The 18819-nt window shown below is 41.7% G+C and overlaps 1 protein-coding gene across 1 annotated transcript in view; it reads right to left on the minus strand.

Moving 5' to 3' along the window:
• LOC136950702 (testican-2-like) overlaps positions 1–18819 on the minus strand; it is a 29244-nt gene that overhangs the window by 8746 nt on the left and 1679 nt on the right. Inside the window, exon 2 of the mRNA XM_067245145.1 lies at positions 6052–6127. Coding sequence (XP_067101246.1) covers positions 6052–6127 — 76 coding nt within the window. The remainder of the gene's footprint in view (positions 1–6051; positions 6128–18819) is intronic.

Here is an 18819-nt window from a genome sequence, read left to right on the forward strand (position 1 = left end):
TAGAGCTGAATGAAAAGAACACAGTTTGCAACTGTTGTCTTTTGTCTCCTGAGCATAGGCAGATTGTTGGATGTGATTCTACAGTGTGTAAACAACACATCAGCAGCTTTCACCCTGGATTTCCCCACCAATCTTTACAATCTCCACCAATCTGCTCCCTTATCTTTGAATATCTGACAAATACTTTTTAAACATGCCAGTACTACTGATTAATATGTAGCTTCATATCTAGTTTTCAAATACCAGACAACTTACAAGGCACAAAACACATGAGACTGTAGTATTTATATAGGATAGTTTGTGTGATAGACTAATGCGTTCTGCAGAGAAGGGAGACTGGTGTTTTGGAATGGAAGAGAGAAAACAGGACTGAGTAACACGGCGGATATCGTTATAAAAAAAACAAAAAAACAACGTAGTTAAGGAGGCAGGTGTGTGTTGCTTAGGTGGCCGCCTTAACTGAAAAGTGCTGCGGGAAACCCTGCACTTAGGCAGGGGCGGTCTTTCCTCCAGGTGGTATAGGCGGTCGCCTAGGCCCTAGGGCGCCCCTCAGAGGGGGGCGCAAAAAAAATGCGCCCAGCAAAAAAACAAAAAAAAGAAGCTGGCCAGTTTTTTTTGTTGCGCCCCCTTCTATATCTCCAACCAGGGCCGGGGTGGGTAATCAGGAGAGTCGGGAGAGTTTCCAGTGTGCCACTTCACTTTTGGGCCGGTGGGCCGCTTCACTTGGGCCGGTCAAGGATTTTTTTTATTTTTACATTTGGCATATATCTTCTCTTAAAGTAGGCTACACACGTTCCGCATTCTGACACCTCAGCCTATGCATGGGTTGTACCATGTGAGGGATTTCTCCCCTCCCAAATAGAGTTGGTTGGGTCCAGGGATGTAGTAGGGGGTAAACGCACGTAAACGCCGTTTACTCACCTCCCGAAATTCGGAAATAGCGTTTATCCACCTCTAAATTGCAGAAATTGCGTTTATCCACCTCTAAATAGCGTTTATGTGCGTTTACGCACATCTAAATTCCCTGCGCCTCGTATTCTGCCGTTGGAATAATCCGAAATAAATTTTGTGTAATTTTAAAACATCAAAGACTAAATGTCATATTGTTTAATATATAAACGCTGTACTCTGAATCATTTCATCTGCGCTGTATTGTCTGTGACCCTCCAATCAATGCGTTGTGGCTGCGGCGGCGACACCAATCAGGATCCACGTACACACATACACGTTGTGGATTAAAGGCCGCAATATGCTTCTGCGTCTCCGTTTACTGATGGGCGGGCGCACGGATACGCACGGATACGGACGGATAGACTGCGTTTATGGTTCTCCGTAGGCTGTGGGTGCTGAAAACAATTCACCGCCAGAAGAGTAGGTGGCGCAACGTTTTTTTGTAAATCGTCGTGGAGTGTTTATTTACCTAGGTTATCGAGAAGTCGGACCAAATTTACAAATTAGCCGTTTCATCAATAAAATACGCACATTTTCAGCAACTACACTGCCCATTTCTCGTCACATTTTAATTCAGATGCTGATTTACATGTACTGTTTAGCTGAAATATGAATTGTGAAAACTTACAGCAATGGCGGTCAAAGGATTCTGTTCGTCCTGTTTATCCCGGCAACCCCGCCCCCCACCCCTGACGCAAGCGATTCTTAATACTGACCAATCACAGCCAAGGGGGTCTCCGTAGCTCTCCGTCGCTCACGACGGATAGTTATAAAATTCAGGAGGTGCACGTCACGGGGAATGTCCCTGTACTTACTGTAAGTCGCTCTGGATAAGAGCGTCTGCTAAATGTAAATGTAAACATACTTGTTGGTGTTTTTTTTCATTTGAATTTGGATGGGTAGTTAATAACACATTATTCTGTGGTGTGGTGAACTTGAAACTCGTTTTTAATTCCACTTTACAGGATCTTTAACACCCTGACTTCATTGATCAGTTGTTTAGGGCTGCTGCAGCACTCAAAAGAGCAGGCAAACTGAGCTTTTGATTTGAAATGGCTTGGAAATCTTGCTAGCTGACATGTCTAAAAACCGTTGAAATTAACTGTTTTTCATAATTAATGTTATACTTTTTGTACATTACAATGAAGTTTAGGGTGTTAACTATAGAAAACATCAAAAATCTCAATTTTGACAGAAAACGATTTTCGATCTTTTATGGCTTACAGCCAACAATGAGCGGCCGCGACATCCGACGGGTTTCCGCAGGACGCCACACAGATAGGCTGCTGTTGTGCTTTTTTATTTTTAAACTTTTTTATTTCTCTCTCACATTAGTGAATATAGGCTATATTTAAAGGTAGACAGCAATGTATAAGATAGGATGGAGATACATTTTGAGTGGATTTAGGGGAAGGGCCTCGAGCTGCGACTTTGCGTGGGGGGGGCTCTGCAAAGTCCCGGCAACCACTGGGCAAAGCTTCTAATGTTTATAACTTGCTCCGTGCCTGATTAACACTCGGATCGTTCAGCAGTCTCAAAAATGGTATCAATATAAAAAATTTACATTTAGTCATTTAGCAGACGCTCTTATCCAGAGCGACTTACAGTAAGTACAGGGACATTCTCCCCGAGGCAAGTAGGGTGAAGTGCCTTGCCCAAGGACACAACGTCATTTGGCATGGCTGGGAATCGAACTGGCAACCTTGTGATTACTAGCCCGATTCTCTAACTGCTCAACCACCTGACTATCCCTTTCTGTAATCATGATACCCCCCAGAAAAGTTCACTTTGCACCCCCCTGTGCAGGGGGTGCATGGGCGCCACGAGTGAAGCTCGCCTAGAGCGCCAAATGTGCTAGGGCCGGCCCTGCACTTAGGGAGTGAGTGACGGTGATGTGCAGGTTAGTGAGGGATATCTGAGCTGTCAGATCCCGAGTCGGTTGTAGCCAGCTGTTTTGTAGCAAACACATGGCCCATTTAGACCCTGGGTGGTGGCCGGACAGTTGATGCACAAGCGAAACCAAAAACTCTTGCAGCAGGAGGGGATGTATTTAAAGGTGTAGCCAAAAGGATTATGTATGTGACTCTACTTCTCTGTTTAGGCTTGTAGCTGTTTCCAATTGCCCCCTCTTCACAAACAATTGTCTATTGTGCAACACGGACAATATACACAGGTAATTTCAGGAATTGCACAATTATATTTTTGTGGCAGATCAATGATTGAACATATCATTGTATTTATTTTTTATGTATTGATTTAGCAGATGCTTTTATCCAATGCAGCACAGGGGATTTGAACCTACGACTTCATAATCTGCAGTAAAACAATCTAACCACTGAGCTACATCCTCCACTCAAATAGCTTTTTCCTTGTAGTCAAAATTGGCTGTGGCACTGCGGATTCAACGAGCAGGATTTTCAATTTTCCCCTTGTTCCTCTCGAAGATTTTCCTACAGCTTAGAGCTTATCTAGGCAAGTCTATGTTTCCATAGAAACACAGCATAGAGTGTTGATAGTAGTTTTCTGGACAGTGATTTGCAGCTCACTCACGCTCTCTTGTATGTATTGGCCCCACAGTCTACCTCCTACAATCTCTTGCTAACCGCAATTTAGAACAGTGCAGGGGCTTAAAAACGGAAATTAGTCCTTCATATTCCAAATACGCCCAAATCCTGCTTAAAGACAGGGAAAAAATGTAAGCCAAACAGATTTAACCTGTGTTGAAAGGGCAGCTGAACATCCACGCCTCTGATCTGTCTGATTCAGGCACACTGAAGTCTTTTAATAATTCAGAGACCGGGATATGGTTTAAAATCCTGTTGGTCATTATGTCACTGACGTTAGTGGGACAACACTGTGCTTCCACACAACCTCTTGAAGATTAGTCTTACTGTGCATTAATCACAAGATTGTAAAAACTATTATTCAGAAATGTGTTTGATATCTATTACTAAATGTCTATCTAAGACAAACCCAAATAAAAAAGACAAAAAACGATCCTGCACAAATCGAACTTTTTGAATATTTCCGTTTATCACAGGGAACATTAGTTGAAGTGATTTTGCGGAATTGGCCAGGCTAGAGCTTAATTGCTCTTAAGGGAACAGGCAACAGACTAAACCGATCCAGTTCTTTTACAATAATTTTCTCTCTGACAGAAATTCTAAAAGCCTTGGACAATGAATGCATCATTTGACAAGCATAAAGTGAACTGGTCACACAATTACTGTCATATCAGAGGGATATTCCTTGTTATATAACATAATTAGGGGCCCAACATTCAATCAATAAATGTAAGTACCTTTCAGCAAGTTAAAGCACTCCATTAAAGCTAAATTTGGATTTAGAAAGATAAATCCTTGACACGCTTGACAATGGCATATTTCTTTATAGACAGCTGAACTTAATAGATAACTGTAAAGGGTCTGGCTGCATCCAACTTGATTAAAATCATAGACAGCGTTTATTTGCAATTGAATGTGACTTCACAAAGGCTAAGCACATAAATGCGCTTTGTGCAATTAGGCCTACTTGTCTCAAATCAAGGGGAGCTGGAACATTTCTTGCTCAAAAACATGGCTTCAGGGTCAAATATGACAAGCTCGCCTTATGCATGAGTTCTACGAGCAGTTTGTAATTTCCAAGACACAATGACCCTCAAACCCACTTCAGGCTATGTGGCAGTGCTGACATCTAAATCAGCCCACTTGTGTGGCGTTCTCTGATGTTGAATGGTCTTTTGCAAAACTCCAAGGGTAGCGGTTTTCAGCCATACCAGACTTTTGCTGTCTTCTTACATTTTGTGATGAAGAGGGTCCCGATCAATTAGGACTGCAGGATTGCTCCCAATGGGGGATGTGGGCTAGAGGAGGATCAATGTTATTCAAATGAACATTGCCTACAGATACACAAAGTGGATTCATTTTGCGGTTCTGACATTACCTATTCCCCATGTTGTAAAAACAGATGACTAGGATCATATTGAGGAGATCTGATTTTTCTCATCTCGCTCCTTTGAGGCCAAGGCTTTCGTCTGTCTCTGATGTGAGGTTGCAGGAGTGTTGTGAGGATGCACACCACGTCCCACACACACCTCTCAACAGAAATACTGATTCTGTAAATTGGTCTGTTTCACGTCAGACCAATATTTGGGGGATCAGAGGATATGGCTTAATGCTCCGCACATTCATCCTCTCAACTCATTCAATTTGTTGTACAAAAAAAGCACACACCAGCACAATTAACGAAATATTGAATGGGCTTTGGTGGCAGACCCTGTGCAAGGAGGGTTCCAAACACTCTCCCAAATCCTCCTTGTGCAGTTGAGATGTGAGATGATTGGTGTTTTCTTCTCAGGAGCAGAGCCTGTGGTGTTAAATGGAGCCTTATGGGACTTTGCTGAGCCTCCGCAGGAGCTCAGGCAATTATATAAGCTCTCCATCCTAAGACAGCCACTAATGGATTTCAGTCTGAAAGCTCCCACTCCAGCTAGAATCACAACACAGGTCTATCAAGCTGCAGTCTGGCATCCATGGTCAACGGTCAAAGACACTGCGTGATGTCACCCCTCTGTGTGAAACGAAGGGCGAGCAAGCAATTTCCGAAATGTGTTTTTTGACAAAAGACTTGCTTCAGTGCCACTTCATTAGGATTACATTGCATTGTTGTACCTGAACCGGAGGACATATTTGGGTCAGGAACAATTGAGGAAGGTGGTTCTATTTAAATGTGGTAACATGAATATTGAAATATGTGGGGAGTCGGATGGCTGAGTGGTTAGGGAATCGGGCTAGTAATCCGAAGGTTGCCAGTTCGATTCCCGGTCATGCAAACTGACGTTGTGTCCTTAGGCAAGGCACTTCACCCTACTTGCCTCGGGGGAATGTCCCTGTACTTACTGTAAGTCGCTCTGGATAAGAGCGTCTGCTAAATGACTAAATGTAAAATGTAAATGTAAATATCCATGGGGAGCACTTTTGACACCAGTAAGAGGAATGGGCCACTAAATACTCACAGCCATTCCAACTGTATTCGAGACCCTGTGCTGATGTTCACAGCCATAAAAAAATACATTCTAAAAGGGAACATTTTTCAACTTACTTTCATCTGAGCCTGGGTTCTCCTCCAAATTCCTGATGTAATCATCCTGAAGATAAATCAGAAGGGTGTCAGTGAACTAACAGTTGGATTAGCAATACATGAAGGTCAAATGCCATGTTGGCATGTTGAACAGAAAAGAAAAAGAGAAGAACAGAACAAGTGTAAAGAAGGCAAACATTTAACATCGGCCTTGTAATTTGCCTCTTTCACCAGAGAGCTTCAATCAGATGTTCTTTCAGAGCCATCCAACTGAGACAGCAGCAGTCATCATCTTTAAAAGGCAGAGAAGAAAAGCCAAGCCCAAATGCCCAAAAGTGCCCAAAAGATTTGCCCAAATGTCTCAGATTTCTCATTGGTGCAGAAGTCATATTTACAGACCAACTTCAGCTGAAGAGTTATATTGCTGGTGGTGTTGATTGTTTACCCTAATTATGATAAAAAGCCAAATTCTTAGCAGTATCAATTTGGTCTCTTTTTTTCTCAGTATCAGGACAGAGTGGGTGACTTATAAACTCTGCGTGAGGCCTTCTGAGGACTAAAGATCAGTCAAAAACATTTGCTTTGGCCTTCTAAAGAGCCAAATAAACTGAGCTTTCAAGTGAAATACAGACAAAAAAGTATAATTCAAAACATACAATTCATAAGCGATCATTGTAAGATTTGGTTAGATTAGAGCAGTTTTTTGCATGTTTAATCTATAACTGTTAATTTGAAGGGACAGTAACATCTACAGCATGAAGGGACTTTGACAGTGGTGCTTTTTAAGAGAGACATCATATGAAAAGCAAAACAGGCACAGGACTGATTTAGAAACAGTTACTAACCTCCACTTCCTGTGACAGTGGAGAGCAGTGAGGAGGAAGACAGGAAAGATATCGAAATAGAAAGAGAGAGAGAGGGACAAAAAGAGAGAGAAAAGGTAATTGTTAGAGAAAAAACACGCCAATAAAACATTCATTCCAATTCCATTCAGGGACGCAAACAATTGTCTGGTTTATAACAGTTACTGCACCAATTTAACTGTCAGCTCCTAATGTGAAATTATTGCAAATAGAGTCCTTATTCTACCTCCCCTCCAAGGGTTGTACAAGACATTCACAGTGGATTATGGGGGCCTATTAACAAAGGATGATGAGCTGCCACTTCTGTGAGTTGGCAGGGGTCCCAATCAGCGAGCCTCATTCTCTTGCTGTGTTTACAAGCGTCCATCCTCACACCATCCACCTGCTATCTGAATAGCTGGGGAAATGTCATAAACCAAGACAATGGCCTTGAAAACAAAATAAACTGCCTTGACTCATCAAAGTCCATGCACCAACCAACTCATTCGGGTGTCCTTAAGGTTTGACAGACGCTAAAAGGCACATTTATTCAAGAGTACTGCAGGGGCTCACGGCACAGACAGATATTGGTCTAATTAAATACATCCTTAAGTCAAGCTGTGCTTTCATTTCACTGCTCTGGATTCAGTCCAAGGTCATTTACAGTACATATCCCTGCCCGGCATTGGCTCTCAATATTTGTTTGCTTAGAAGCCTGATATGTTAGGAAGAAATACAGCCCCCATAGTCTAGTCCAGTTATTCAGAGTAGTAAATAAACATAATTCTCAGAAACACATACCTGTCTAGTTAGCAGTGCAGCAACTGGGTATAATATATATCACTACAAACAATTTACAGCCCACACAAGGAGAGCCAAAAAGGCAATGGGAAGCTATAAAGTCTGACATAAGTATTTATCAAAGGGGTGCAGTGGGACCTGAGGTTTCATCTCATAACCTGTTCCTCTGGGGTAAATATATTTTTTTGCTGTGTTAATAAATGTACCTAGTCCAAAATCTGTGAGGAATAATATCAGTGTTGGTTTCAAAAACGCCATGTTGTGGTTGTTTTTCTTCTTCTGTAGAGTGGGAAATGTAACCTATAAAAAAGACAGCACTCATGGGCCTAAACAAGTGAAGAGAGAGTGACACTCAATATGAGGACTTTAATAACATCTGTGGATGGCATTTCAAAGACTGCAGCGGCGCTAAGGTACAATAAATGCCATTTAAGATGGTGTACTGGAATTTAGCACACCAGAAATAACCATGACATTTAAATTGAGTTCGGTGATAGAAATCCATGTTTAAAATGAGAGCTCAACATGGCCACAAACCATCAACCATCGACAACATTACATTACAGGCTACTCCAACCGCCGCATTGGAATTCACTGTTCTGTATGTCATAGAGTATAACATTCACATTTTCTTTCACACCATTATCCAGGCATCAGGTTCCATATGTGACCTTGCTTTCTGCCTTCAGTTTCAAGCAAAAGCATGAGACTATTCTACAAGCTTGGGTCAGAACCTTATCTCCCCCAACAGCAGTTTGACATCAAGGACACCAGACTGCTGCATTTAGCCTAGCCCTTCACCCTTCAGCAAGGTTGAAAGCTAATGCTACCCGCCCAGTATTCCAAAGCTTTTCCACAGCTTACAGCAAGTCCTGACAGGAGGCTGTGAAGTGAGGGAGGGGGGGGAAACAGTCTGGGGAGAGGAGCAGTGGGGGTATGATTTTCACGATGGAGGTCCCCTGAGTTATGGGATTCATATCACGGACAGCACCTCTCCTGCCATTTGTCAGGGCTGTAACATAGCCAGTGTAAAACAGAGCTCGTCGGCTAATGGAGCTTGACTATCCAGATGCTGTGTGTGCTCCTGCAGGACCGTTTGGCGGTATTAGCCTGACAGTGTTTGGCCGCAAGCCTGACTGAGCTCCTCTGAGTTAACGTCTATCTCACCCTGGCTGGGCCGCATCTGTTAGTGACAGAAATACCCCTGCTACCTGCCCTTCCCTTTAAATACATACACACACACACACACACACACACACTACCCCTAATTTGCTTCTGTACAGTCTACAGTCCAGTGTACATTCTTGGTGTGTAAGAAAATTGTCAATGGATGATAAAATCCTCTTAAAATAGCAAACCACAGAGTCAAATAACAATGAAAATAAGCAATTTTCTGATTGGCTATATACAATACATCATGAAATTAAGCAATGACACTTCTTAATACCATATGACGTAAAGCCATGTGGGTCAAGTCCATTTCATATTCTAGTGGCCTGCAAACAGCAATAAGCAACTGAATGAAATTTGTTAGTAAATCAATTAACTAGCTGTGTAATTACTTACAAAAGACAGAAGAGCAATATAAAAAATGTGTCTGAATGTAGAAAATATGTTTACAAGCTCTGGGTGTTTATGGTAAGTGCTGCTACAGCAGAACCTCTCTACAGGCTGGCTGAAAAATCTTCCCACAGAGATAGAATGGCACAGCACAAGTCTGCTTTTCCATTCTGCAGTGAACTTTCAAGCAAATATAGTCCAAATTTACTGTCACTGTGGCTCATCTATTCCGGTAATTTGTCTGGGTTGGGACCAAGGAAGGGCTTAATGGACACAGAAACACACATACACAACCAACTGTTTCATTAACTAATAGATGTGTTGGTGAACAATATTTGAAATCCAACCATGCAGTGCCAACTAGTCAGACGAATGCTCAATGTCTGCTTGTCAAATATCTGTTCTTACAGTTTGCTAGAAGATTGCAGAGCAGTTATTTCCATGGTGTCATGTTCAAAAGAATCCTTTCCATTGCTTGGGAGAGTTTAACATTTGTTGCTGTTGTTATATCAGGCAGAATCCTTCATTCAACTTCTCTCTCAATATTTCAAACAGATGGATGGATGTACCTGTGATTCTAAATACACTGGGTATGAAAAAAAGGCTTATGTGACACTACTCACCTACAATTTTGGGTACTGGGGGCCACAAAAAACATCCCTCCCTATCACTCTTCCCTAGTGGAGTGCCTTTCTAAGGGAAAATGTCTTTCGTCATTCAGACAGAGATGGGTTTTGCTTTCATGAAGCAGAGAAGGCACTTTACTATCCCTGTCTACTCAAAAGTCAGAGGTTAGTAAAGAGCAGTAGCTGTTTGAGGCAATTTCTCAGTTTCTCTGTAGCAGGAGTGCATTTCGACTTTGCCATGTTATTACAGCACCCTGGTTCAACACACAGAGTTCTAAACGGTTGAGGTAATGCCCCGTTATGCTTGCCTGTGCAGGTGTCCTGCCGTTTTCTGAAATGGAGTAGATGATGAGATGAGGTGGGGGGATGTGTGTGTGGGGGTGTGATGGGAGGCAAAGACACAAACGATAGTGTCCCACTGTAGATCTGTCCACTTAGAAACGCATCAACCGTTTCAAAACGGGAACTCAACACAACAGCAGCCAATCCAGGGCCTGCCAGTTTATAAGACTAGAAAGCGTTTTCACTCAGGAAAGCAACAAAGGACACCTTCTTTTTTTCCTGCCCACTTTCAAAGTTCATATCAATTGCCATCTGACAGGGAACAGAAGGTGCCATTTCCTGTATCTATCTCATTCAGCTGTGACCAGTGCATCTTTGCTAAGATTCTAATATCGATACAATGATTGTGGTATAGACATAGGCTGTGAGCATGAAAAACAAGGGATTGCACTGGTGTTCCCGTTATGGGAGACAAGAGGGAATTGAGACGTCTCAGTCTAAAGGATTAAGACGCATGCTGGCAACACAGGGCTGAATCAAATTGATCATCTGAGCCTGAGTGTTCTGGGCCTGCAAGCTTACAGAGAGAGGCATGTTATTCCGCAAGGTAAGGTGCTTGTCTGCAATGCAGTACACACTGTATTTTTAATCGGCAACCATCTTGATGCAGGAGAATGACACATTCATCTCTCCAGGTCCCCAAACCAGACAAAGCCAGACTGAAAAAGTATGCATGATGCTTAACATTTGACGTTTCTCCAAAGCAGTATAAATATTTGCATGATCGTTGGCTTAACCCACTACTCTTCAACAAAGAAGCGATAGGCAGAACAAAGGACATGATTTGCCATTTTCATCCCAACAACAAAGAGATGTAACATCATGACCAGCTGTCAAATGCCATTTAGCAAAAAAATTGGCAAATCACAGCCTTTCAGATAGTTGCATCACACAAGAAAGCCTCCAATAGGCTAATCTACAGAGTCTTGCCAACCAAGTCCTCTAATCATAGGTAGAGGGGCACATCAAAGACCAGCCATGTTTCCCGATGTGCTGCGACAACAAGCTACAGCCATAGCGAAGAAGAGAAACTCTGCACGCTCCAGATATCCAGTAACTGGAGAATCAGCAATCAGTAATGTGCTTAAAGTAAATCAGTAAAGTAGTGGAATGATCAGTAATCCTGGGAGATGGATCCCAGTGGCCCCTGGGATAAGACCGAGACTCAGCCTGAGCCATGGGTCTCATGTCTCAACGGTACCTTATCTCTCTCGCCTGCCATTTGCAAAAACAAAGAGGAGGAAACCGAGAGGAGATGGGAGTATTCAGGTCGAGCTGCTCCACAATGAAGCCCGAGGGAGCCCGTACAGAGCTTAGCAGGAGGAGCATCTTTGCTGCCTCTGCATACACTATGAGTTGATCCATGGGCCAGGCTGAGCACGATAAGCCAAGCTGAACCGGGGGCCCCATGCATATGTATAACTGAATCGGTGTAACTTTTCTCCAGTAGTGCGATTGGGGAGATATCATAGATCCATGCATTTCAAAGAGGTCATTTATGTTATCTTTGTATTCATTTGAATAACAACAGGTGTTCCATATGAACGGTTGAGAACACAGTATACACAATATAACATATTTCAATGAACAATAATAGACTTGGAAAATCAATGACATCTGTATACAATGCTGCATACAATGGTCTATTATACTGCATACAATGCTGTATTCTGACTTCACTTGCCCTGTTCTGGAAAAAAACAGGGTTATGGGAATGTTGTTGTAGAACACAATGCTACAATTCAAGCTAAATACATTTCCCATGCTAAGTTGATACAACCTTGAAGCAGTTGTTCAACCAGGGGTGTGGGTTTCATTATATATTACATTGTCCCATCCACATTTGAAAACTAACCTACATACCTGTATTCAACTGTACAATGAAGTGGTAGCTAACCTCCTGTTCATTTCCTGAAGTATCCCACAAAACACAATTGTAATCCGTCAAGCTATGAAAATTACGCTGAATGAATTCCAAAACAGATGGGCTTGTTTAAATCAGCCTTTACACATCTCACTGATTAGAAAGTTTGAGCAATTTTATGCCTTGTGGTGGATGCAATTTGAAAAGACAGTTAAACAATAGTGATGAACTTCAGCACAACACATGTTACACACAGATAACTAACCTGAAAGAGAAAGAATTGGAATTGACAGCTTCAGGCACTTATTATTAATTAAAGCCTGTGTGAATTCAATCTTGTGGTTGCCAATATCCACCAAAGAGCAATTTGACAAATTTCAAGAATTGTTTTAAGTCTGTTTGATTCTCATTGTATATATGTTTTCCCCTTCCAATTTTCATAAAGACTTGCTGGTTGAATTAATTAAACTCACTTGGTGGGTAACAGGGAGCCACAAAGTCATTTCAGATTAGGGACTATTACTAATAGTGGAACGATGGGAGAAGACAATGGTAATAACCACCACAGTTGGTGGCCAAAGGAAGCCTTCTGGGAGAGTAAATCACAGGGATAGCTACTTTAAATATGCACGCTGGCTTATTTAATTTAATTCCTTCTGTCTTTACAGGGGAATGAGAACTAAATTGCATTGTTGTGGCTGGTGATAATGTCAATCTCCCCCCAGTAGCTTGTGTTTATTAAAACAGCGGATCGCACTATGGTGCTGTGCTAGAGCTTAAGGAAGGATTACATCTCCAATAACACCAAGCATTTCAATGCAAATTCGAGGTTGTTTGGAAATGAAGACTTGGATTCCAATATAGCAAATCAATACATGATATGATTTGCTTGATTAAGGTCATTTCAGTACTTCAATACAGCATGTCCATAACACAACTGCAAAATTGTGCCTCACACAACACAAACATTCAAGTATATCCGGATAACATGTTAGATACTTCCTTTTGGGCAGGTGGATCTCTACACCTTATTCACACACACACCCCCTCTACCCCAGTCATGGACATCTTCTCCCAAACCAACAACAAATACTGACAGGGCCAATACAGGGATACAGCACCAACTGACCTTTCACCATAACACACAGTTCTAGCTTGTTGTACTGAAGGGATATTAAGAAAGAATTAGGTAACATTTCATTCTACATATACAAGAGTGTCAACCTTGGTTTGACATTAGTGGGGGTGAACAAGGATGGTGCTGATATTTCTCCAGGCAAGAGCATGTCCTACAAGTTCCCATAGCTCCCTCATCTCATTGTACAATGTTTCCCTGCTGTTTCTAGGTGGAGCACTGTTTTGGCCTAAAGCAGAATATACCAACGTCATTTATCAATGACAATTTGACCCAAACACCATTATGTCGGCCACTGTTACTCCTAAGGTTTCTATCATAGTCTATGATGGATATAGGGGACAGCAAATCATTCTCTATTTACATCCTCATTAGTTGTGCAAGTGAAGACATCACACACGAAAACATCTGCTGTTTGGAGCATGTGAGTTATAAAGGATTAACCACAATGATGGCACCCTGAGGACATCCACGTATCACAAGAACAAAGACTCCTGAGGCTATGCCTGCATACAGCTATGATATCAAGATGGACTCAGTGCTGTAATTAACTCAGCTATCCTCATCTGGATTTTGCAAGGCTGTGTCTGTGAAGGTTCTGAAGTTGGTTTTAGTTTGTTCAAACAAAGGGTGTGAAAAACAGCACACTTTCCCTTTCGTTCAGGATGTGCAGGTATTGTTGTATAGGCGATAGTATATTTAGCCCTGGTTAAATGGATTTCCAGACCTGTGTTTGTCTTTCGCAAAAATCAGACAAGTCCAGATGAGCAATTAGGACAGCTCTGTGACTGGGAGTGTTTTGCTGAAGACATACTGTGAAGGGTACACATTTAGGAAGCAGCACCTGCACTGGTGTATTTTCAATCAGTTTCGATTCTGTTCAGTCAGTGTCTGTAATGCATGTATAATGTCCTTTTTCTTAGGGAGAGCATATTCAGGGCATGTGTAGCACCAGAGTCCATCAATTTTCATCACCAAATAATAAGAGTATTTCTAGGTTACTCTGTTCATTAGATAGGTGAAGTTTCTATTGGCTCCTGGGCTTTGCACATATATAGTCACAGGATGAAGACAAAACCAGCAGAAGAGAAAGAGTGGCGTCGTTTATCCGTCTGTCGGCAAAGTGAAAAGTGCTTCAACGCTGCAGAGGCAACTTTCAAGCAGATGTCACAATAAATTATGCATGAACGACAAAAGCCAAAGGAAGAACCTTGGAAAGTCTAATTATTCTGCTTGACATTTCAGCAAATAGCAAGAAAATAGGGGTTCGTAAAGCAACGGAATTCCAACCATCTGTGCAGTCTTGTTCCTGTATAGGGAACTGAGATACTGTGGCTGCTAACAGAAAAGGCATAACCTATTATAATCATAGCATATTGCAACCGTTCAGAATCATACTTTGGAAGAAAGTCTTGGCAATATTTGTGAAAATAATAAATCTAACGGCTGTGGAATGTATGTAGCTATAAAAAGCTTCCCTGTTGTAGAGCCTGGGTTTAAGAGCCTTCACAATGGGTTCCTCTGAGCTAGGCGGGTGTAAATTCTTCTTCAGGCACCAAGCATAGTTTACCAAAGGAACAGCCTCTGTACCAAATTAAGAGTCACCCACGCTTGCGCCGGGAAGCCAGAAAACCCGGCATGCATCTCTTAATTTGGTTTCTTCTGTTGTTTCAAAGGCTTCCACCACAGCATATCAGCAGCCCCTTTCACATTGACCTCCAGCATGCATGTCAACAGGCCAGTGCACTTATCTTTTGTTCAAAGCAACAGGAGAAAAAAAATATCACCATCCACCAGTTTTGCCATTTGGATCTAATTAACGCTCTTTGTGCAGGGAGCTATGGACGCACTATTTGATAGCCTGACCCTGGGATTTCGCTTGTGGATCGCTCATTTATTTGTTATTGTCTTTTTCTCTCTGTGCCTGCACACTTTTTAATTGGGAGTTTGATTACATATCAACACCTAATGGACTTTGCATTCACTCTTTCCAATCCATAATTGCATTGGCTGTTAGTGCTTAAGCATGAGTCCTGTGGGAGGCTAATAAACGTTTGAGTCCTGTTGCTTAGGCAGAGCTTCCACTGCAATCAGGCTATGGGCTTGGTAAAGGAGCACGGGTCAGTGCTAGCCTAGTGTCTGCCTAATGACATGTATAGCACAACACCGGTGCACTGTAGGCTACCATACTTGGGGAAAACACACTGCCCTGTGATTTTGATCACAGGGCAGTGATTTTCATTTAGCAGATGCTAAAGCAGACTCCAAGGCAATTTAACGGCGCCTTTATCCACACATTGATTTATTGCGTTCATATGCATACAATTTCCATGTACTTCTCCACTGTAAAATATATGGATCACATTATTACTGGTCTGCACTGTAAAAATATACAAAATGTAGGCTCAAATCCAAGAACGCGGCTGCTACCTCAATCAATGGCTTATCACTGTTTATCCATTGGCCACTGTCCTCAATTAACGAGGTAGGCAACTTAAAAGATTCTCATGGGGCGCCAGTCCCCTTCACTACTACTATTCTGGATAATTCCACGTACTAATCATAAAAACCAAAGGAACTCAGAAGCCATTTGCAGAGAAAGGATGTAGCAATTTCCCCTCATTAAAAATTTAGTTGGCAGTATAACAGGTGCAATCCCAGGCAGCCCTCTGTGGCTGCAGATCTGCTCTGCACTTTAATGAGCTCCTTGCTTGCGCTGTGGAGAGAGATATGGGAGCGGGAAAGTCGGCCCTGAACAGCAGAGCATTGTCCGCCTTGGCGCCGGGTTGGGTTCTTCCCCAAAGCAGAGGAGGATGGCGTTCAAGCACCAGAACGCAAATCCAAAAATGGGACCCTAAACAGGCAGCTGTTTCTTTTTTCAAACGATCATAATCGAGTTGTGACAAATAGTATTGAGTGTTGAGCTTGAGAGGTCTACATTGTCATTTGGTAATGGGCTTTTTAATGAGGCTTGCTCTTCCAGTGCCCATCTTCACTGTCTGACCTTTCTTGTCTCTTGAGACTCCTCATGTGAACTAACTGTGTGTGCATTCTTAGCTATCATCTTTCTGTGAACAGAGTGCAAAAGAATTATTCAGCGTGATATTTGCAGTGCTAGTTGACTTGTTGAAATGTGTTGTGATGACCACTTTGACGGTAACGTGGTCCATAATAAGACGCGTATAACACCTTGACGCCCGCTGTGCACTATTCTGACACCTTCTGTCTCAGCAGGTTGCATGCATTGTTTCCTCTCATTATTTATCCTTGTTCAATAACATAGCGCTAATCAATTCAATTCAGAAATCTGCTAAGGCAAAACCAACCAATCCAATTCAAATCAAATCCTTTATACAGTGACATTCACTTTTACTGAAATATAAATTACATCACAAAGCTCTTTCCAGGGCTGTGTACCAATTGACGTTTACAAAACTTCTTACAAGTCTTCACATTGCCTTCTATAGACAGCATCACTTAATATTCCAAAGTACCTGCAGACTCATTTTAATGGCAATCCATCAGTCTGTTGGGCTGTCAACAATGAATGGCCAATCACTGTGCCATCTCTGTGTGTTCATAATCCACAGAGATTCCTGTTTGTTTGTTATGAGAGTATGTTCCCCTGGCATTGAGATCTAGTGACCATCTCGTCGTTATGGAGGAGGCTGGGATTAAAGCCGTTGCTAACCAACTACCCCCTCTGAGGGCACTGTGCTCTGTTTCATGCCATGTGTTCTGTCCTTGGCACGCAGGGAGCCATCTCCAAGTGTACCACTATCATGGCACTGCCACACCCAACTTCCTGCCAGCTTGCCTGATGGTTGACACACAAGTGTAGCATTGTCTTCACCTGTCCTATGATTGTGAGTGTTCTTGAAAATGCTTGCCTTTAGAATATTTGAATTCAAACCACAAATACTCCTACTGTAGGTGAGAGTCCACAAATAGCAACAGCAAATAGCCTAGTGCTACCTCGATGGTCACCCACTGTACAGGAGAACATTTTAAATGCATGGGAAGGAGTGACAAAATCAATAATTATTGATTGGTAAATACAAACACAACACCAGACTGAATATCCAAGTTTCCCTTAGGAGCTGAGCAGCAAATTGCTTGCAACGTTCCCCTAATTTCAGATAATCCTTATAAATCTATTCAATTACGTAGTTCTGACTATTCTACATTGTAAAAGTAATGTCTTTACTCTAGAAACAGTCTATAAATACAATGAAACAATACAATAAACAACTGTTAGGATCACAAATATCATGGATTTGCACATGTACATTACTTTTGTTGATTCATTTTGACATGGCATCTATCAAGCACTGTTTGTTGAAATGTTGTAAAGTAGGCTACCTCAGATTAACTGACTAAAATTGTGAATTTAAAAACAAAAATGTAATTTAATTGTTATAAGTTCATTACAATACTCATGTGCTAAAAGAAAGCAACAGCATAGTGCAAACAAGCATGATCAGTTTATGAGATGTAATTCTGCATAACTGCGCCCTCACAATTTCATACAATTCTTTAATTAAAGGCCTTTATCTAAAGCCAACATTTAAGTCATCATACATATTCAATAGTACCTGCATTTAGTCTCAATTGGCATACACAGTTATTATATATGTGTGTTGTAACTTTAACCAGTTTTATTAACTGTTTTTTTCACAGTGTTTACTCATGTTGCATTGATCACTGTGTATACTGAGTGGAATTAAGTGGAATCATACAATTAGTTACCATAATAAACAGTTTTGCCTCAACGTCCGATATTCACCTATGATATAACCCATATGTAATTCATGCGTTCAGGTTTCTCTTCTTCTAAATTGAATAGACAAACAATATGACATGATGTAACGATTAAAAGAACAGACTCACGTCTCTGAAGCGATTCCAGTGTTTGATCTTACGACTATATTGAGAGATGGTAGACAGCCATTGCTCATCTTCCATGAAATTTCCTGCCTTTTCTCCCTCTTTCTCACTTATCACATCTACCTGCATCGAAAACCCGATCAACACAAGAAAGGGCACCAGCAAGCAACCAAGATCTTTCATGCCGACCATATTTGTGTTGCAGTTCAGTATATCATATGTCCTCTATCCAAGGTTTCGCGATGCAATGTTGACCGACTCGAATATGCTCCACACCACGGTTGTCGAAACGCAAGCATGAATGAGAGAGAGAGAGAGAGAGAGAGAGAGGGGGGGGGGGGCTTCCTAAAAGCTGTTAATTGGCTTTTTTTATTCAAACCAGTATATTGCTGCAATAACAAACACTACAACTCATATGTGTTTATTTTTTTTATGTTTCTTTCTTGTCTTACCACCCGGAAATGTGTCGTTCCCTTGGTATCCCAATCTTAACATAAAAATAAAATACTATCTATTATAATACTACAACAATGTGAGGATTCTTGTCAATTTAAAAAAAACATCTATTTTCCAATACATACTGTATGGGCTTCCTTCGCATGTAGGACCTCATTCTCACAAACAGGTTCATTTGGGGTTAAGGTTTCTAACCTCAGCCTAAGCTGGACAGCCAGCTGGCTCACTTTACCATATCTTTACACTACTTAGCAGGAGGAAAGACATTCAGTCAAC

Source organism: Osmerus mordax, chromosome 10, assembly GCF_038355195.1.
Source record: "Osmerus mordax isolate fOsmMor3 chromosome 10, fOsmMor3.pri, whole genome shotgun sequence".
NCBI lineage: Eukaryota > Metazoa > Chordata > Actinopteri > Osmeriformes > Osmeridae > Osmerus > Osmerus mordax.